This window comes from Sebastes umbrosus, chromosome 4 (assembly GCF_015220745.1).
Source record: "Sebastes umbrosus isolate fSebUmb1 chromosome 4, fSebUmb1.pri, whole genome shotgun sequence".
NCBI classification, from domain to species: Eukaryota; Metazoa; Chordata; class Actinopteri; order Perciformes; family Sebastidae; genus Sebastes; species Sebastes umbrosus.
The window spans coordinates 9,845,632-9,868,306 of record NC_051272.1 but is presented as its reverse complement, the minus strand read 5'-3'; the positions used below and the strand labels follow the sequence as shown (position 1 = coordinate 9,868,306).

At 40.0% G+C, this 22,675-nt stretch overlaps 1 protein-coding gene across 6 annotated transcripts in view; it reads right to left on the bottom strand.

The window, feature by feature from the left end:
- The window catches only part of cadps2 (Ca++-dependent secretion activator 2), a 206,068-nt gene that overhangs the window by 35,496 nt on the left and 147,897 nt on the right, over positions 1 to 22,675 (bottom strand). For 3 of the 6 annotated variants that reach the window (XM_037767073.1, XM_037767075.1, XM_037767076.1), the window contains exons 15-22: positions 19,638 to 19,701; positions 18,993 to 19,116; positions 18,451 to 18,551; positions 16,643 to 16,651; positions 12,267 to 12,423; positions 5,430 to 5,571; positions 4,244 to 4,363; positions 2,061 to 2,090 (exon numbers count right to left, since the gene is read on the bottom strand). In XM_037767073.1, the coding sequence (XP_037623001.1) occupies positions 2,061 to 2,090; positions 4,244 to 4,363; positions 5,430 to 5,571; positions 12,267 to 12,423; positions 16,643 to 16,651; positions 18,451 to 18,551; positions 18,993 to 19,116; positions 19,638 to 19,701 (747 nt within the window). The remainder of the gene's footprint in view (positions 1 to 2,060; positions 2,091 to 4,243; positions 4,364 to 5,429; positions 5,572 to 12,266; positions 12,424 to 16,642; positions 16,652 to 18,450; positions 18,552 to 18,992; positions 19,117 to 19,637; positions 19,702 to 22,675) is intronic. The other 3 variants (XM_037767077.1, XM_037767078.1, XM_037767074.1) reach the window with 2 other exon arrangements.

The following is a 22,675-nucleotide window of genomic DNA, read 5'->3' as shown; positions in this document are numbered from 1 at the left end:
AGGTTACACAGCAACACATGGCAACGCTCGCCGCCACCGACATCCAAGTGTACAGCGCCCAGCTAGAATGACAGCCACGGGAGGATGGAGGAGGGTGACGGGGAGGGGAGGAGGGGGTTAAAACAAGCACCACTCACTCCCTCACTTTTCTCACTTCGCCTTTAAAAGACTGTTACCTTAACAAGTGGCGCACAGGAATAAATGCTTTGGGCTGAGTCCGCGGTGCAATTAAACGCTCGGTGGCTATCCCCCTCATGTCTAATTAGTGGTGCTCTTCTCTGAGCGCGCTCCGCCCCGCTCCCCGGGGAACGGGACGATCCCACTCGCCCGTCTGTGCTCGCTAATGAAGTGCCAGCTTTTTTTTAATCTCTCTCTCTCTCTCTCTTTTTTCATTGGATCGAGGAGGGCCAAGTGAAGAGAGGTAGAGGAACAGTGTGGTCTGTGTTGTGGGAAAGGCTGGGGGAGTCGGAACGAGGAGCCTTTTTAAGAAACACCACCAGCCTCCTGGTCGAGCGTTGGTGGCCCCAACATGGCCGCCGACGCTGCCAGTTCTGCTGCAGACTCACTTTAACTCCAAAACAGATTGACAGACACATTACAACTAGGGCTGTTAATCAATTCAAATATTTAATCGCAATAAATCGCAAATTAATCACACATTTTTTTATCTGTTCAAAATGTACCTTAAAGGGAGATTTGTCAAGTATTTAATACTCTTATCAACATGGGAGTGGATAAATATGCTGCTTTATGCAAATCATGTATAGCCTATATTGATTATTGGAAATCAATTAACAACACAAAACAATGACAAATATTGTCCAGAAACCCTCACAGGTACTGCATTTAACATAAAAAATATGCTCAAATCGTAACATGGCAAACTGCAGCCCAACAGGCAACAACAGCTGTCAGTGTGTCAGTGTGCTGACTTGACTATGACTTGCCCCAAACTGCATGTGATTATCATAAAGTAGGCATGTCTGTAAAGGGGAGACTCGAGGGTACCCATAGAACCCATTTCCATTCACATATCTTGAGGTCAGAGGTCAAGGGACCACTTTGAAAATGGCCATGACAGTTTTTCCTCACCAAAATTTAGCACAAGTTTGGAGCGTTATTTAACCTTTATTTTCTCGCTTTAAAACTGAGCCCACTACAACCTCCGAAAGATTGATTGTGTTAATGCGTTAAAGGAATTAGTGGTGTTAAAACTAATTTGTGTTTATTGAATGTCTTCTCGTGTGATACAGGGGAAGCTAAGCATTTTTTTTATGATGAAGATTCTTCAAAGTTACATTTTAAGAACACTTTTTCTTTCTACACCTCAACAATTCGATATGCACAAAATGTGAAGATAAATTTCTTTGTCGACTTGAGTTCTGGATAAATCAAATCCCCTTTTAGATTAGAGAAATCTTTAAGGGATATTTTTTTGTTTTTGTGTACAACACACTACACTAAACACTGTTGTCATGCTGTTGTTTGTACTGTCTGTACTGTTGATTGTTGTCATGCTATTGTTGCTTCAGTGTGTTATAAGAGCTGTCTGTCTTGTCTCTATGTAGTAGTGCAGGCTCTGTTTGTATCTGCATATTTTATTTTTCATTGCTTTTATTGTTGATTGTATTTTCAATTCTTTTATTCCTAACGTCTGTGTTTTAACTATTGCCTACATTGATTTGATTACAGATAAAAATTAGCCTTTTTGGCTAACTGGCATATTTTCACAAATCAATATGTCCCTGTCAAAATAATAAACTAACTAAACTTTAAATAGACTTAGACGTACTTAAATTACACTAAGATCAGTTCTTAAGCTGCTTAAATGTAAAACTGAATTCATGGATTGTAATTGTTGTTATCCAGACAAAAAAAATAAACATCTGCATGAACTTTAACTTTCTTTTGTTCCTGGTGAGCAATGACAACCTTAAAAACAATAAAACATGGACCCTAAAATGTTGTAAAACATTGAAAGCAGTCATGATGATTTTCTTTATTTTGTTTGCTATGTTTTGAGGGAAAAGGAGCAGGCAGGTTTTACTGAATAAACTTACAAGATGTCGGGTAGATTAATTCCTTGCAAGCTGCAATAGAAAAGTGAGGTGTTGTGTTATCATTACACTGATATTCTTCACATTGTGACATGCACACTGCACATGGACTTGTGACGCACGGCGGCGCGACACAAATTCTTCACCAATCTCTGAGGAACAATCGCATGCAGGCGGCGCCCCGCTGACAAAAGAGCCACAGTGTCACAGAAACAATTTGAATTCACAAACCTCCGTCTCCAACGGCGAGCCTGGCTCACAGAGACGAGAATAATGCCGCGTGCTCTCAGAGACCAGGACCGAACGGCATCACAGTATTTGTGGAAATACTTAGTAAAGTTAAAACTTGAGCAGGGCTTCATGCGGGGGAGGTTGGACTGAAGTTTCTTGATATAATAATTCAGTTTTAGTGATGTGGACTCTTTGACAAACATGCAGACAGATGGAGAGAAACAGAACAGCGACGTGAATGCGTTCAGACAGACGGAGGGACAGTCCTGACTGGAGGTCTTCACCTATACCTGACCCCCAAAACCCAAAGACCCGACCTGAACTGCCAAACCACTTTTATTCTGATTCACATCTGACTACAAATCTTTGGCGTAAGATGATGACTGGACCATGCATTACTAATAATTAATATACAATATTAATTATCATTTCATTGTTTGTTAAAGGGACTATCTGTAACTTTCAGAAATGCTTGTTAACAGCGACACCTGTGGCTGTTAAGTCAACGAAAGTCAGCGTCGGGTTCGCGCTTGCTCGCTCTAGATAGACCTGAACGAGCATTGCTCAACACAGTGAGGCGACACACGTCAGCTAAAACCACAATATCACTCTATATTTCACCTGCCTGGCAGTAATGTTAGCTGACCAGACCAGACTGAGCCTGACAAGCTGAGTTGGAGATGTCCCAAAAAAGGCCACCGTACAAGATAACCCTTTAACACTCACTAGTGGCTCTAGGATGTAACAATAGGGAGGCTGTCGCTTTATGTTTCATCTATCCAAGAGTTTAACAGAACAGGTAGCTATGAATGGATGTAGAAACGCCCTCAAACATCTGTTTGCATATCAACACTTGTTCCCGCTCCACCGCTCATTAAACCTGTCAATGAGAAATACGGCAGTTTAACTGATTGTGTTGCATCGGCGAGGTTCTCAGCTCTCTACAGAGCAGCTGTCATTATGCACGCCTGTGGCTATTTGCAGCATCCGTACCACTGATTTCTCACGTTTTCTGCAAACCATCATCACGGTGATATCTTAATCATCATTATTATTATTACTATTAATAAACATCAGAAGGTTGATCAATGATTCAATCTTAGTGCTCATGTTGAAACTGACTTTGCAAAGTGCTTCACAATTCAGGATCAAATTAAACACTAACAGTCAATCATAAATACTTTAAAATTAAGTCTGCATATAGACTGCAAAAAACATCAAGCGTCGGTATTTGACAAGTTGGGAGTTAGTATGTGTTTGTTTGACCCACCAATCCACCCTCAGTGGACTTTCTCACTTGTTATACTCGTTATTATTCCACGTAACCTTCAATAACGGACACTCATGGCACTACCTATGGAGGACGGAACATGTCAAAATCACAAATAAATGAATAAATAAATATGCCATTAACTGTAGCAAAAAATAAATGTAACCATTAATTTATTGATAAAATGTGACATAAATTGATATTTCTCTTTTAATTTCTTTATCTTTGTAATAATTCCCTTATTTATTTACTCTTCTGTTTAATTTTCCCTTTTATTCATGTATTTATTTTTAAATTAATTAATTTATTTTTGTATTTATTATTTTTATTCATAGATTTATTTTTGCACTATAATATATATATATAAAATACAAATATATACATAAATATCCTTTATAAATTACAATGTATGTGTGGGAAAAGGCGTACGCATGGTTTTTGTGCGTATACATCGTTTATAGATCTGGGTCCAGGTATCTTTTAACGGTTTTCCCAGCTGGAGAAGATAACGGACCACGAGCTCTACGCTGGCTTCAAACTAACTGGAGGCAGAACATGATCAGGTCCTATTGTCTTTGGGTTCAGGTCTGGGTATCTCTGATTGATGGATACCATCTTGGATTCAGGTGACATTAGTGTGAAGACCTCTAGTTTAGTCTACCTCCTCCCTACCCCCCATACATACGTGTTCTCATACAGCGGTCCCATCCAGGCGGGTGCTGAGAAGCTGGGCATCTGTGGCAGCGTGAGAGGGAGGCTTGGGACTTTGGGAAGAGGAACGCTCGCTAGATTGTTAGTTAACGACCTGCCGGGTCGGAGTCAGCGCCGATGGATGGCGGAAAAGGAAAATGTTAAAAGCATAAAAGAGAAGGAGAGGAAACAGAGACAGTAACCACAGCACACACACACACACACACACACAAGAATAGTAACATACAGTATAATAGCAGCCACTTGCTCTGCCTGCAGTAATTGATCGATAGCAAACACCATTAAAAGACAGAAAAGTCACTGCTCACTTCTATTCAGTCTCTTTCAGTTCAGCTGTGTTTTGTTTAAGAGTGCCGCTCTCAGAGCATTGTTCCTGACTGCAGTGTGTCCTTGCTGTCTGTGCTGTACATTCAGCTCTGACTCCTTTTGTTCCTCGGCGGTCCTGTACAGCATTTGATTTGTTCGGTCTTTTTATTGTTTCTGTTACATTCATGCAGCAGCCAGTATCACACTTCAACAAATCCTCGCTGCTGAGAGTAAACCGAAGGTAAAACGGACAAAGAGAAATGAAACTGACCGAGCTCACGCAGAGGGACAGGGGAGAATCAGATAAAGACGATTCAGAAATATGGTGTTGAAAAACTTATGGATTAACAGAATCAATTTACCACTTTAGTAAATAAAACGTGGCTGAAAATAAAATCGGATTTGTACCACCTGTGTGTCAATATGGCTTCTCTAGCCTGTGTGCATCACACACAAAATTATCTTATATCTGTTCCACTTCCTGCCCGGCTCAATCAGCTCTGTGCAACGTCCCGCGGCTCCAACAAAAATAGACTAGAAAAAAAAATATTAAAAATAGAAAAAAAAAGAAATAGACCTGGAGATCAAAAATCAACGCTGAGTGGAAAGACAAACTTCACACAAATAAAGAGAGACAAATATTTGCTTTGTGTTGTACCTGAACGCACCTTTTTAAATCTGTAAATAAACAGTTGAGCCTGTGTGGTACAGCGCTATCATTACTGTATTCATTACTGTATGGAGGATTCTTCACACTCTAACCAGCAGCTGAAAAGAGCACTGCAGTACACAGGGCGTCTAAAGCTAACACTAATCACTCATGGCGGCGGGGGAACAGGTGGGCGGACTCTTACTTGACGGACTGCCAGGTCTCCTGCTCGAAGCCGCGGTGGATGGACTGAGCGATGGACGACTCCATCAGGTCGATGTAGCGCACCACCAGGGGGACGAACAGGTCCTGCAGGTGTTTGTGGAACGTCCCGTTGCACAGGTGAACTGTGAACAAGAAGACCCGGTGAGCAAATTTAAAACCATTTGCATAAAAACTGAAACAGACAAACGACACAACAATGTCCCCAGATAACGTTTATATTCTACTAATTTGCAGCGACAAATATGATCTGAAAGTGACATAATGCTGCACGGATAATGTTGACTTTATTAACACTTATTAATACTGCAATCTTTCCCCAACCTCAACCAAAGCTGTCCCAGTCTTTGTGCTAAGCAAAGCTAACTGGCTACTGGATGTAGGCTGATATTTTCCATACAGATGCAAAGTGGTATCAATCTTTTTCATCTAACTCTTGAGTAGAAACTGAATAAACAAAATCCCCAAAATCTCTCTTTAAAGTTTTAGACATTAATGTGCTTCCCCTTTGTGTCAACAGTTTGGGAAACTGTGTTTCCTGTTTCAACATGACATACGTCCCAGTGCACAAAGACGCGTCCATAAAGAAATGGTTTTCCCAGTTTGGTGTGGAACTTGAACGCAGATTTACGTATATTCCTTTAACTGACTGGTCTCTCTTTGAAGGGTAAACCCAGGCTACATTCTTAAAACTCTTCTCCTGATAAGAAATAGTCAGCGGTCATGCCTATAATGTTAAGCGGTACATGTCAACCAGGTCCGGCGAGGACATAGAGGACGTGCTGCTCCACTCAACTGGATGTTCAAGTGGTGACGTACCAAATCGTTGAATGCACCTGATTGGTCCCTGGTTTTCTGCTCGCCGTTTCAAACAGGAAACAACACGGCGGCCTGCTGGTAAACTTTCTGTTATTGCGTCTAAACAATCCACCAAAATCTACTTCTGAAAACATTTTAAGAGAGAAACAGGCTATGCCACGGCTGAATCTGGTTTCAGTTTAGTACTAGATTGCCTAGTTTGACAGCTTGGTCCAAGTTTCGTGAGACGGACGCATCGTGCTGGACGAGCTCATTTGCATAAAGGACTGTTCCCGCCTTTTTATTTTGAAAGATCAACGGACAATGAGGAAACTCCAACACTCGGATGACTGATCGTGTAACTTCATCACTCAGTGACAGACTTTTGCGTTTGTAGGGCTGGCCCTCTGCGGTCCAGACAAAAAACCCTGAAAGTCTCAATCAAACCTGAACATGACAAACCGTACAAAAGGTAGAATTTGTACTTCAAGGACAGAATGTGACAGCACAGGTGTTCATGATATTGCAACACCCCCCAAACCCCTCCTTGTGGGTTTGAGAAAGACAGTGAAACAGACAGATAAATCCCCGGAGACGCTAACAGTCCACAGCGAGGAGAGACAAAGACAGAGAGTGTTGGGTGAGAAGCGAGCAGGCTGGTCTCTCAGGGCTTCATTAGTTTTAATTCCTCTCGCTCTGCTCCGTCATGATTAACACTAGCCTTTTTGCCCTCCAGAGAGTGAAAACCAGCCTCCCTCGCAAAGCGCTCGCCTTCACATGCTGACAATCAAGTGAGCATTTAAATAATCTACAGAACAACTGAGAGATAATACACTTGTTGAAGACAATCCTCAAAGAGTTGATGAGATATATTGAGTCACCTGAGATCACCCGAGTGGCGGTCACTGCGGAGGTTTTGTTGATTCATCTGAACGAGTTAAATATTAAAAAAAAATGCTGTGAACGATTAAAAAAAAGTCAAGGATTGTTCATATTGTATCACTGTGAGGTTCAAAAAGGCAACTTCTAAATAAACTCCATTATCCTCCAAACCTTTTTTACTTTTCTCAACGAGTATCTGATTGGGATTGAACTCAAACGAATCTCTTTCCTCTCAATTCAGACATAATTATCAAAGAGGGAAGACCTCATTTGTGCAAACAGTCAAAACTATGATTTTGCCTATTCTGTGTTTCTGCTCCGTCTATTGCCTCATTACGCTCCAATTTAAGTTGACTAATGTTGTGACACTTGGAATAATTACGGCATTAACAGAGGATGGTAATTAGAAAAAATATAAAAGATATGCGCCACAAAAGAAAGAGATTTGTGTGTTCTTCACATAATGAAACGCTGAGTTTTTTTGTTCCCAACAGTGCCCTTGGGCTGTCTGTCTATCTGCCTGCCTGTCTGTTACTGTATTCGAGGTACTTTGGCATCAGCCATGTTAAATAACGCCTCACATCTCGCCAAATCTCTGCTGGCTCTGAGACAAAGCCTCGGAGCCGACGGAGGGCTCGGATGGAGGAAACAATGAGACGATTTTTCTCCAGCAGTCGAATGAAATCTTCACAGTGAGATGCTTCTGTTTATCAGGGAAGAAAATGCCACAACAACCTGAAATACAGCAGTGCCATGTTGACGTCTGTCACACTTTAAAGTTTCAAACATCATTTTTTTTCGCACCGCTGGGACCTTGAGACGTAGAAAAGCACATTACAAAAATAAGTGGGTGTCCAAAAGATATTTCCTTATACCTGAAATTTGTTGTGTCGAGATGCTCCAGAAAATGGTTTAATATTCATAAATCCACAGAATTGATGGAAACTGATTGGGAGGATCATGTGGAAGTGATGAAATCTCATCTCAAAGTTAATCTTTCTTTATTTTCAGCTTCCATCTTTTATCAATACATTAGTGTCGGTGAAAATTGACTTAATAATGGCGTAACCTTAAACTTTATTAGAACCGTCATATAAATACAGATACATACATGAACTTTTACCTCCGCATTTAACCCATCCTAAGCATTTTAGCAGTGACCTGCTGTATCGAGCCCAGGGAGCAACTTGGGGTTCAGTGTCTCGCTCAAGGACATTTTCGAACCACCAACCTTGCGGTTAAAGGACGACCCGCTCTACCACTGAGCTACAGACGCCCCTGACAACAAGTCAATGACAAAAACAAAGAAGAAAGTAGAAAAGCACTAGAATTTTGCAATTACGGTAGATAATTTGACAGATTAAAATGTAAAATAAAAAACAGTTATATAAAACAATTACAAGTAGAAGTTGGGAGATATAAGATCAAATTTCTAAAATGTTCAAAAGGAATAAGTGAATTGATTTTAAGGAGGTGCTGTATTTTGCTACAGGAGCGAGGTGCACTAAAATTAAAAGCAGTTTTTCCAAGTTCAGACTCAGCACGTGGAACATGAAGCAGTTAGTTTGAGTCAAAGTTTAAGTTAAAGTTATATATTAGTGTTGTCAAAGTTAACGCGATAATAACGCGTAAACGAAAATTCGTTCTAACGCCACTAATTTCTTTAACGCATTAATGCAACTTGTGATTTTTAAGTTGTAGCGGGCTCAGTTTTAAAGCTAGAGTGAAGATACTGGTATCATGTGAAACTAGATAAACCTGACTCGCTTGTCGGGAAGGAGGCTAAGTAACGTTCCAAACGAGTCTCCCCTTTACAGACATGCCCACTTTATGATAATCACATGCAGTTTGGGGCAAGTCATAGTCAAGTCAGCACACTGACACACTGACAGCTGTTGTTGCATGTTGGGCTGCAGTTTGCCATGTTATGATTTGACAATATTTGTCATTTATTTGTGTTATTAATTGATTTACAATAATAAATATATACATGCATTTGCATAAATCTCCCATGTTGATAAGAGTATTATATACTTGACAAATCTCCCTTTAAAGATGATGGACAATCATGTGATTAATCATCATTAAATATCTTAATCGATCGACAGCCCTAATTTATAAAAAACAAAACAAAAACAACTTTAATGGACAAGTAGTCAAGTCCTCCATACCGGTTGGGTTGTTGTTTAGTTGGTGTACAGGTGAAACAGGTAGGTTGTCCAGTATGTAAATTGTAATTTGTTGTTTTTTCAACTGTAGAAAGTAAACAATTTAAACGAAATAAAGTTTCTTCAGGACCAGCAAATGCACTCAGTTGCCAGTTTATTAGGCACACCTAGCTAAAACTAACATAGTATAACCTGAAGTTTAATATGCAGTTTGTATTGAAACTGTTTTAGCGAGGTGTTGATGATTCAGAGGTGATGATCGTTTTAGTGGCTGCAGTTTCTGTTGAACTGTTTTGAGTTATACAGAGAGGTGTTTCTGATATTCAGCCTACACTCATTGATATAAATGGTGTGGACAAAAATCTAACCTGAACTGCATTATTACATTAATCAAACTTTAGTAGAAACTGTAACCAATTATCACTCAAGCTGAGAAGAAGAAAAACAACTTCTGAAAAGTTTCCTGTTCACCGACTAAATGAATAGTAGCTGAGTGAAGACACTGAGGTGAGACAGAAGGCTGACGTCGTGCTAACGTCCTACCTGGTAGATGGGTCAGGTGATCGTGTCCCTCCTCCGGCCCCGACAGCTTTCTCTGCTGCTTGTGTTAATTACTTCCCCGGCGGAGCGTGCGAGGTGCTGTTAACCTCGTCTCTTAACAAGCCTTGTTTTCTCTAGCGTCACCGGTGTTAATTAGCGCTCTTAGCGGCGACACCATGTGCCGTGTGGGGCTTTTCCTCCCAGAAAGATGGAGTTTTAGAGACATGACAAACAATGAAGGGCGGGAGTATGAAAATAAATTAAAATGCATCAGTGGCTGAGTGTTGGCAGCGACGGTTCACAAGGGTAATTCTTATTTCTAGTGTAGTTTTATTCCTGTGCAGGTGAATCTTAGCACCAGCTTTGTTGTTGCAACAATCAAATTTCTCCACGTTCATCATTTCAAGTTATGCAGTTACAAAGTGTTTCCAGCTGAAGGTGTTAAGAATTCACTACCCAGAAAAAACTATGGGCTGTATAAAGTAAATGTCCTTTTCTCAGTGGGAGTGTGTATGTGTGGTGGGAGGTGGGGGTGAAGGTAATAGAGGTGGTGGCAGCGGGCTACCTCTGGTTCTGAAAAGTGAAACTCCTCTGGTTGCAAAAAGAAATCTGATTGTACAGAAAATGAGCCTACTTCTCACTTGATTTATTACCTCAGTAAACATTTTAAACATGAGTTTATGGATGTCACAAGAACCGATACTTCGGTACCAAATCAATGCCAAAATTCTGAAAATGTGATGGTACTTGTTTGTCCGTAGTACCACCGGTACCATCAGGACTTGAGAGACTAACGTGATCCCATGTGTTTGGGACGCAGTAAACTCACTATTGACGCGTCCAGGGGACGCACCCTTTTTTTCCCCCTGATAATGTGACATTGTGAACAACAAATCCGTGTTGAAATCGGCAGGAGGAGAGTTAGCTTACGTTAGCTGTTAGCTCCATACAGGACTGTGCTGCCTACCAGCTGTTAACAGCCAACGTTAACTAGCTCTTAGGGTAAATTCCAACACGGCAGTTCGTGAAATAGTCACAAAATTTAATCTATTTGATTCGTGTACATACACATTATTCATGCGAAAAAACGACATGGGGATGGCCAAAATGCCGAACTCAAGGCTCCAAAACGGCAGTCCACAAACCGATTGATGACATCACTGTGACTACGTCCACTTCTTATATGTATACAGTCTGTGATTGGTGGTGAGATCAGTGTGAAACTAGAACGACATTTTTTGGATTCAGTTTGGATCTTTCACTTTCTTATTCCCCACCAGAGAGAAAACTGACCGAATTTAATTTGGAGAAAATCTGAAGCAGCCCTGTGCGTGTGTGTGTGTGTGTGTGTGTGTGTGTGTGTGTGTGTGTGTGTGTGTGTGTGTGTGTGTGTATGATCTGACACTTGTTGGTTCAGAGCCCACAGAAACTGGCAGAGTGAATCTGTGATTACAGGCAGCAGGAAATGAAACACTGAACTGTTTCTGACTCTCAGTTGGTCAACGGCTCAAATCACAGTAAACCTGCTGCGTTGAACTTGATTCGCTTAATTTTCCACTCGGTAAATGAGACAGGCGGGAGTTCATCGCATGTGCAATAACGATTGTAACGAGGCATGTCATCAGAGAAGAAAAAGGTCACATGTTCAGTATAAAGACAGATTGATGGAGGCGTGGCCGATCTGCTCTCATTTTTAAATGTCACACAGAGCGAACTGATTTTGAGCAGGAGAGTTGATCCACAGCTTTAATGATTGGCACTTTACATTAAGCTAATGTAGTGTGGCTCATAACGGTATAGCTGGTAGCGTTAACAAGCCTTTACAGACACCAGCAGAGAATCCGCCATACATGAAGAAGAAATTTATTTCTCTTCTGGACCCTGTCGATAACTAACTACATCCTGAAGCTCTCCAGATCAGGAGAAACTGAGTGGGTCACGAGTGACTCAACTTATGCCGAGTTTACACCACTTTTCCTCTCGCCTACAGTTTTCTAAAGGCCCTGACACACCACAATTTCGACCATCGGTGAGCATCTGTCACACTTTGGCTGTTGGCTCTAGTCTATCCATGTCGAGGCTTTTGTTAATTGATTTCCAATAATAAATATATATGTACATTTGCATAAAGCAATCATATTTGCCCACTCCCATATTGATACGATTATTTCATACTTGACACATTACATACATTTTGAACAACACAAAAAGTGTGATTAATTTGCGATTAACTGTGGACAATCATGCAATTAATCATGATTAAATACTTAAATTGATTGACAGCCCTAGATGTTACTTAATCTGAACAAAAACAGAATAATTAATTGCACTCCTGCTGCAATTCATCTTATTTTTATTGAGTTTTAAGCCCCAGTTGTAGCCTTCTTAAGCTAATTAAGTTCTCATTTTGTTAGAGAAAAGCTCAGACTCACGGTCAGTTCGCAGGAAGTTGTTGAGGAGCTGGAACAACGGGAAGCTGTCCCAGGAGTCGATAGGCTGGACCTGCAGAGCGCCGTCCATGTCGGCTTTGTACAGAGACAGAAACGTCTCGGCGTGTTCGGCCATCAGCTCCGGCCACCACGAGAAGGCCTAAGAGACACAGAGAGATGTGACAAACAGTCAAAGATATTAACAGGAAGTTGTCTTAGTTTCAGTACACAGACACGGGTCTACTGACAACTACTGAACATTTCTGTTAACATGCAGATATGTCTGCATCTCATGTCTGATCCCTCAAGAAGAAACACAACAGCTGATGCTGTTTAAGCAAATTCTGAAAAATGGCATTTGCTTATGTACCAAAGCGGAAGTAATTATGAGCACAGGAGGAAGTAAAGTGACATCATTAAAGAGCGACCATGGTCGTTCCCTAACCTTAATCAGGTCAATCAAGTGCGAAACGAAAAAGCGCATTTTATATATTTTTTTCCATAATAAGGATGATTTTTCTGAGCTTTCATACCGTTAATAAAAGAAACAACCAATTACGTTGTGCGGAACAGGTTGAGCCTATATTTATCAAACAACAACACGGAGGGTCCGAACCAAGACGGCAAACTTTATTATTCCTTTCAACCATGACAAAGGCAACACAGACCAGATCTACTCCTTCTGTTCTTACTTGTATTTCATAATAAAAGCCCTAGACATAGAATATTCGCTGGCGAGTAATTCGCATTTGTCACGCCCCCGTTGCGTACAGGCCTTTAAAAGGCTTTAAGGCTTTAAAATCACCTTTTATTGTGTTCCTTTCTCTTCATAGTGGAAGACCTTCCAGAAGCAGGTGTATTTATACTACAATCATTTAAAGCCCATTGACTACAGCCAGGTGATCTCCATTTAACTCATTAAACGGCTGCACCAGTGACAGTTTCTGTGTGCCCTATTAATGGAGGTTATGCAAACGTTTAGCATTATATAATGACTCAGTTGAGAGCTGTTTTCACTTTGACATTAAATGGTCTTTTTCTGTGAATCGGTGTAAAAAAAGCCACATTAAATCTACTTCATTAAATGTTGTAAATAAATAAAACATGGAAACTTCCAAGGAGAGTGAATCCCTTTTATAAGCACCGTATGCTATTCAGCTGCTGTGTGTCTAATGTCTTATAAAGGTCTCGATGACCAAAACGTCCTGATCTGATTAAGATGGATGACCTGTTAAAAGCTGTAGAAATCTAAATAAATGGAGGCAGATGTGAGATATCTTTAGTTGCTGCTTTTAAACTGAAAAAGAAGAGAAGAAAAGCCGAGAGGTGCCGTTGCATCCGGGCTGAATGACTCTCCAGTGGACAGAGGTTAGCCTGCTCTGGTGACCGCTGCTATTGACGACTAAAGGACATGTGAGAGAAAAGTGCAACCAGCCTTGAATCCCATGCTGATGCACTCAGGTCGGTATTTGTAGATGTAAGACGGGGAGAAAGAGAAACGACACGGCGGCGGCTCGTACTCGTGGCCTTGCAGTACGACTCATCAGGCCTTTCAAACGCGCCTTTTCAGTTTCCTTTTACTGACAACAAACAGCATTAAACCAGCCGGTTCTTCAACGCTCACAAGTCTTTCTTCTCAAGGCATCAATTTCAATAACGGCTGATTGTAAAAAAATGCTGCTATTAGTCCATCAGGAAAGACAAAGACAGAGACATGAAGAAGAAGAAGAAGAAGAAGAATAGTAAGGAGGGGCAGAGAGAGGGAGGGAAGAAAGAAGGGAAAGAGTAGAGAAAATAGGACTTGAAGAGGGTCAGAATGAAGGGAGTAAAGCAGGGAAAAGAGAGAACGGAAGATTGGAAAAAGTAAAGAAAGCTAGAAAGGAAGGATGAAGGAAAAAGGAGGAGTAGGAAAAGGATTGAGAAACAGACAAATACCAAAAATGTAGATAAACAGAAGAGATAAAGGAAGGGAAGAAAGGATTAATGAAAAAAGAAAGGACTGAAGGTAGAGAGCAATTAAAGAAGAAAATAACGGAGAAGAAAGGAAAGAGAAGAGGACAGTAAGGAGAAAACAGGAGAATAAAGATGAGGGGAAAAGCAACGATGGAAAGAGTAATGGAAGCTCCAGCCTGTTTACAACCAAAATATTCCTTTAGAAGAAGAGCGTCGGCGCTGTAAAGGGCTAATGTACGCATTGTTGCACCAAGGACATCCATTCCTCCACATCCTCCCTTCAACAAAACAACCGTCATTACTGAACATCTTCCATATTGTTGAGCCGAGACAATAACACGGGCCAACTGTCAAAACCGGGATGGCAGAGATGCCTTGAAAAATAGCTGCTGTTCATGACTGCATTGCAACAAGAAGATAACAAAACTTTTTTACAAAAAAAGGCATCAATTAAATGTTGAGGGTTAGTTATCTGCATGGCGAAGACGTGAACTGACTGCGTAGGTAGGACAGGTATAGCAAAACAACCAGGAATAGAAAAGATTTCAGACTTATTCTCTGCAGGTGGTTTATACCGCAACTCCAATATGAATGTGTACTTGAAGCATGTTCTTCCCTATTTGTCCTCCCTCGTCATCCACAAACAACCTGAAGGTGAATCCTCATTTTAAAGCAGGTATTCATGCTACCATTGAGTGATGAAATTTGTAAAACGGTCAGCTGAAAGCCACTTTCCTGTCACTCACAGATTCATGAAAACAGGACCAGAACACATATTCTCACGGCCTTTCTCCGTCATGTTTACCTTATTTCTGCTGTCTTGACTTGTTTATCCTGTTTCTAGTCTTGGTTGTGTTTCTTATTGACTGCTGCAGTGCTTACAAATCCAGCTAAAAGAATAATAACAGCACTCTAGAAGAGCAGAAAGGGTATTTACAGTCTATATCCTCAGACTGTGGTTGCAGCCCATTTAGGTCTGTCAAAGTTAACGCGTTAACGCAAATTAGTTTTAACGCCACTAATTTCTTTAACGCAAAAGATCTTCCGGAGGTTGAAGAGGGTTCAGTTTTAAAGCAGAGTGAAGATACTGGCATCATATGTAACTAGAAAACCTAAGGAATCCATTGATAGCAACTATAACATAGTAGCTCATCGCGAAGGAGGTTAAATAACGCTCCAAACCTACGCACAATTTTGGCAAGGAAAAACTGCCATTGCCATTTTAAAAGGGGTCCCTTGACCTCTGACCTCAAGATATGTGAATGAAAATGGGTTCTATGGGTACCAAGGAGTCTCCCCTAGACACTACAAGGGTACGTGGACTTTGACGCGTAGGGACACTGACTAAGCTGCTGCATTTGACAAGTTGGGAGTGAGAACGCGCTGGTATACTGGGAAATCTGGGAAATGACATTACTGTATGTTCTGTGTATTCTCGCCACTAATCTAATCCTGTTTCTCAGGTAAAATACCTGCAGGAACAAAGTGTTTTTAGTCTTCTTCAAACCTCATTAACACTGCCACGCTACAGCCAAGGCTTCATACTTCGATCATCTTTTCAGCTGCAGGTTTCCTCCAGATATTTTTCATGCTAAAATGGCAGCTTATAGTTCACTGGTGAGAATGTAAATGTAAATGCAGAGCAGGTGGAGCATCGAGGGCAGAAAATCGCCCAAACATTACAACTAAACATCCAACAACAATGATCCAAACCACCAAAAGAACTCGCCAAATTGGCTCAGTGTTTCTTATTTTCATCCAAGTTATGCTCCCTGATAACCACTCGAGATATATTATAACTAAGGAGGATATTCTCAGAAAAAGGGATCAAATGATTCTGTGTGGTTGGAGTTGTGCTTTTTTTTGTGTTAAGTGTATTTTATGAGCAACAGTTGTTTCTCAAATTTCCAACTCATAATCTAACAAATAGGAAAACTGGAATAATTGCTCAATTTTTAAAGTAGTTCTGTTTTTAGAAATCATGTTTTTTTCCCAAGAAAAAATATTTCATAATTCAGTCATGGTTTTATGATCACGGGAAATCCTTCAACCCCATGTGTGACTAACATTTGTAAATGTAATACAATTCCCTCCAGGTGTTCCAGAGATATTGCGTTCACAAGAATGGGTGAGATGTACGTACTGTATGTACGGATAGACGGACATACAGACGGGCAACTCGAAAACATAATACCTCCGACAACGGCTGTTGACGGCACAGAGGCATAAAGAAATTCTGCATTTAGGTTTTTCAGGAAAGGAGAAGATTTTTAACAATCCAATGGCCATGAAACACATTAACTGATACACAACAAAGGTAACAAAAATACGGTTGGCAGTGTCACATGAAGAACAGGGTCTGACAAACCGGCATTGATACAACAGAAACACAAATGATGACTGAAACATTCACACAACAAACTCACCTCTCTTCCCTTCCCACGGTGGAATAGAAACAAGAGAAACAGAGAGGACAGTCAGATAAATAATAAGATTTAGATTTTATATGTTGCGTGTTTACGTGCAAGATTCTTCTACTTCTTCCATTTTGTATTGTCACGAGATTGTGAGCGATTAGTCTCGTGTAGGGCTGTCAATCGTTTAAAATATTTAATTGCGAAAAAGAAATTAGCGGCGTTCAAACAAATTTGCATTAACGCGTTATTGTGTTAACTTTGACAGCCCTAGTTTTGCTTGTTGTTCCTTCACTGAGATGTTTGAGTTTCACTGTGTAGAGTTTGTTTTCACATTTATCACTTGAAGGAGGAATGTTTCTCTGTGCTCACTTTAAATCTGAGTTTAACATGTGGGCGTATCTGCAGGGTTTTGTGACATCACAACTAATTTAGAGCCAATCAGGGTCCAGTATGTAACTGCAAACTCCAAAGCACATAAACTGAGAATGGACTTTTCAGTGACGCAGTAGTTGTCTTGCGTCCAGCAATTTAACTTTTAAAATGAGCAATATTTGTGTACGAATATTAAAATATGTCTGGAAAGTAAAGACAAAAAAGCAGCGTCTTCACTTTGACATCATCGCGATGAAACACTGACAAAAAATAAACGACGAGTCGGAGCAAGAACGTTGACGCTGACAGTAAACAATTATGATCCATCTCTAATTTAAGCGGTGACAGCTTGTGGCAAAAAGCCTCTAACTCGTAGTTAACATCACATCTGAAGCTCGGGGCAGAGATACACCGGTCGCCATGGCAGCGGCAGAGCGCGGCGTGTTATTAATAGTGCAGAAACAGATGCCTGAGCGCCACGCTGCCACTTAGGGCCGATCAAACCGCCACGTCTCAACACCTATGATTGATCAGTTTTACACTGTGGCATGCATATGGGCCGTGGGCGTTGTTTTCACTGCCAACACAGGCAAAGGAAGAAAATGGACAGTGCTGCGAAAAGTGATCAAAAACGTTAATGAAATGATCAAGTGACTCATGGCGTCTTTGCTGCTGTCACTCATAGGGAAGAAAAAGACAACAGAGTTTCTGCTGAAGATGAAATTCAGAGGAAGAAAAGAGTTTCAGAGTTAAACTGTTGTGATAAAAACGACGCAGACAACACTGACATGTTGTCATTTACAGTAAACATTTAATGCATTAACGCAATCGATCTTTCGGATGTTGTAGTGGGCTCAGTTTTAAAGCTAGAGTGAAGATACTGCCATCAACTAAACTATAAAACGTAAGGGCTCCATTGATACCAACCATGTCATACTAGCTTGTCGTGAAGGAGGTTAAATAACGCTCCAAACTTGCGCTAAATTTCGGCGAGGAAAAACTGTCATTGCCATTTTAAAAGGAGTCCCTTGACCTCTGACCTCAAGATATGTGAATGAAAATGGGTTCTATGGGTAAGGTACAATTTGAACAGATAGATAAATGTGTAATTAATTTGCTATAATCGTGATTATTTTAATCAATTGACAGCCCTTAGTTAGAACGTGTTGCTTTTAAGTTTCTCTTTCACCTTGACAACGTAGTAGGTGTAGCAGTCACCTACTGACCCACATCTATGAGGCTCATAACCGCTGATAAAGAACATTTAATGGGCTGATAACAGTCGAATCGGGTGCAGCTAGTCACAATAGTCAAACATTAGGCTTTGATGTTGGAACAAAACCACAAAGATCATTCTTGAGATTTTCTCCTTCAGCTGAATGAGAGCTGAGCGTCAGGCAGAGCTGTCCTGAAACAAACTGCATAGATAAAAATAAATGAAATACCTCAGAGTGATGTTCGTCGTTCTGCTGCAGGACTTCGATGCAGAGCTCTCCCAGTCGCATCATGTCCTCTAGTCTTTTCTCCGGAGCTGCCTGAGCATCCGCTGAAGGGCCGAACACGGTAGGAAACAGCCAGGGTAGAAATCAAAACACTCAATTAATACAAAAGAATACATTTCCCATAAACCTCAGCTGACTGCTTGCTGCCCCATTGATTTGAATGATCCCATGAATGTCCTCTAGCCCCAGCCTCAGGACAAACAGTCCTCCGTCTGGACTTTTTGTTTATGTTGACCCCTGCACGCTCTTCCTTCTTTTTTTGGGGTCTTTAATGTAGAGAGAAGGCCAGTAACGGTGAGTGTCAGCATGTCTACAGTAGAAGACGTAGCACGTACCACAACGTGAAGATGATTTTTAAAAACTGGATTTACACATCTGATGTTGGGGTTTCTTATATGCAAATTGAAACCTACCTATAGTGACTTGGAGTCATGTACTAAGAGAATTGAAAGGACATCTGAATGGTTAAAAGCTAAAACTCTCACCCTTGATCTGCGCGTACTCGATCAGCTGACTGTAGTTGATTTGAGCTGCTTTTTCCAGACACTTCTGCACCAGTTTCTTCATCTCCTCTGGAGGAACCGGCGTGGTGATATCCTTCATCAAAACCTGAAACAACAAAAAACAACGGCCACATCTCAGGGAAGAATTCAGCAATATAGAACAGAAACTAGTTTCTCTGATAAGCCCGTAGTTATAAAGCGTCTCTGAGTAGGAAATCACTCTGAACTGGTCAAAAACTCTCAGAGTTACAGTTTTCTGCCGTCCCCGTCCAAAGCACTGTATTGATTTGCTCCGGTGTCAGTGCTCCTGTCTGTTTCTCGATGCCGGGGGCACACCGACCGTCACCTACTGTAAGTAATACACCTACTATGGATAAGTACCTCGTACAACCCCACTTCAAAACACCCAAACTATCCCTTTAAGAGTAATCATTCCTCTTGCTGAAAGTAAAAGTATGAACCTTTATAAATAACTGAGCGTTTTAAGTCCTGATAATTATAATAATTCATAAGTATTTGATAATTATGGGCCCTGCTCTGTACATGTAAAGATTTTACCAGCAGTCAGAAAATCTCACATTTGTACAAACATAATTGAAATGCACAAGTATTTTAATGTGTTTCTACCCGTTCCTGCAGGGAGAGCGTTGCCTTCAGGGCCCCATCTGGTCGTCCAAAGGGAAAGCAGTACCTGCAGATGTAAAACGTGGGCGGTCATCACATTTAGAAACAATCTCAAGGACAACTGTGTGGAGAAAAAAAAATAATAGGGAGAAGAAGAATAGGAAGATGGAAGCAGCAGCAGCAGCAAGACATCAGTCAGCGTCAACAGATGGCTGCCTCCTTTCATCTAATTACACTGATGAAGGAAGCTTTTCTCACCTCCAGCTCCGTCTGAGCGCAGACGAGGCGGTTCAGGGAGGTTTCACGTTGCTAATTGACAAGTGAACAGAACTAAATAAACAAAGGCACGCAGTCACGCAGGTCAGCCATTTATTGGACAAAAACCTACAGGCAGATGTTCTGTTCCTTCACAACGACACGACTGAAAAATAACCAAAATATAAAAAATATTATCAAGCAGGACTTTGTTTGAAGATTCAGTTTATACTTCAAGTAAAGCCACGAGTTTGTCATGTTCATTTCCATGAAAAATGAAAATCTGTTAAAGATCAGAATATGTTGGCCTGAAATATTTTTGATGATTGTTATGTTGTTAGTTGTTTCAAAGGCCAGAAAGTATAACATAAGTGATATATGAACATTTACAGTATGATGTTTGAATTCATGTGTGACATTTATGAAACTATTGCAGGAGAAATAAAATCAGATTAAACAGAAAAAAAGCAGAAAGAAATAATTTTACACCCCAGGCAAAATTGTTTTTTCAAGCACTGGTCAACACAGATTTTAGGCTATTTTGCTTCCATAACATGTCTTCTTTCAGACTAGTGGAAAGAAAACATCCATAATACATTATTTTACTACTTTGTCTATTTGTGTCTGTAGATTTCTCCTAAATTCACCAAAAGTAAGCATTAGATAATGCCTCATTTACATATTTAAACTAAGGCTGTCAATGATTAAAATTGTAATTGCAAGTTAATCGCGCATTTTTTATCTGTTCAAAATGTATCTTAAAGGGAGATTTGTCAAGTATTTAATACTCTTATCAACATAGGAGTGGACAAATATGCTGCTTTATATAAATGTATGTATATATTTATTATTGGAAATCAATTAACAACACAAAACAATTACATATATTATCCAGAAACCCTCACAGGTACTGCATTTAGCATAAACAATATGTCCAAATCATAACATGGCAAACTGCAGCCCAACAGACAACAACATCTGTCAGTGTGTCAGTGTGCTGACTGTACTATGACTTTTCCCAAACTGCATGTGATTATCATAAAGTGGGCATGTCTGTAAAGGGGAGACTCGTGGGTACCCATAGAACTCATTTTCATTCACATATCTTGAGGTCAGAGGTCAAGGGACCCCTTTGAAAATGGCTATGCCAGTTTTTCTTCGCCATAATTTAGTGTAAGTTTGGAGCGTTATTTATCCTCCTTCATGACAAGCTAGTATGACATGGTTGGTACCATTGGATTCCTTACTCACTCATATCATTCATAGCCTGATTTAAACAACATTTTATTCTTAAAAACATGGTGAAAATTGCTTTTTTTATGTGGCTGTTGACAGTATTTGGTGGATTGATAAAAAGAGATATCCAACATTCCCTCTGTAGAAACCTTTGACTCTAATGTGTCAACAAAACTAATTTAATTCACTTAATTAATTAATTTTATTTATCTATTTCATTATATTTTCATTGTAAATCTATATCTTCTTTTAACTTTATGTTTTGCTATTTATTTTCAAGTGATTTTTATTATTATTATTTTATGCACTGCCATATGTTCAATTAGGGGGAAGGTTCTGAGCTTCACAAATGGTCACAATAGTTTGACTTTTATTTGCTGCATATTATTTAAGTAATTGGGGTGTTTTTCATCTGCATATCCGACTGAAGTCCTTTTCCGACACTAAATTAGTAATACGACTTTCAGCTTGACACAGTGATATGAGTCAAACCCTGCTTCCTAGAAATTAAATTTAAATTCTACTATTTCTTTTTGTCTAATACATTTTGAGAGAAACATAATTTGCCGCCTGGATTATGTTCAGTAGGTTCAGGCAACAAAAGCAAGCTGGTTAATGTTAGCGAGAGATCATGGTTTCAGCTAAATGCTAATAAGAGTCAACGCAACCAGTCTGCTAGTATTTAACCAAGACCATGATCTTTCCTTAACAGAGCGCTGTGAGTGTCTAAACATAACCAAAGTTTAATAATGCTTCAGTCGCTACGAGTGGATACTGGAGGAAAATAATTATCAATGAATTCTGCATATAAATGTGATGAAAGTCTCCTCAGCATGTCGATAAAAAGTTTCATGACATTTCTCTTGAAAAGTATTTGCTGTTGCAAATTAATAACATATAAATGTAATTTACAGGAGACTAAAGTGCATCAGTGGACCCTGAATGCTGGCGCTTCTATCAGGAATAGAAATTAATTAAATACAGATGGTTAAACGTCAATTAACAGACTAAACGTGATTTAGTTTTGTCAGTAATGTATCATCCACATCCAAACCAGTAACGCTTATTTGGATTGAACTGAATTGAGAGACAGAGCGTGCGTATGGACAGAAGAAGGAATTCTCTGATTTATTACCTTTCCTTTTCACCACAGAAACAGCTTTTGGGAGCATAAAGTGATGCATTTTAAAACAGATGAATGATTGTTAATTTCCATGACTTAGTTATAGGAGTGGCATGATTCGATTTGACTTTCGATTTTAAGGCCACGGTTCGAGTTGATGTAAACATGCCATCGTTAGACTATGGAGTCTTGATTCATAAAGAACTGTCATTTCCACTTTCAAATCCTTCTTCAAAAAGAAAACTGAACTCCCTTTTTCTTTAGAAAGTGTTTCAAAAATTAGACTACAACAGTGTACAATATAAAAAGCTGCATCTTTTCAATATCAGTATCTGTGTGACACACCTCAGTACATCATCATTACAAAAACAAAACATAAATCCTTCTGCAGTGCATTACAAGTGTGCTGTAATCTACAAAAATATGG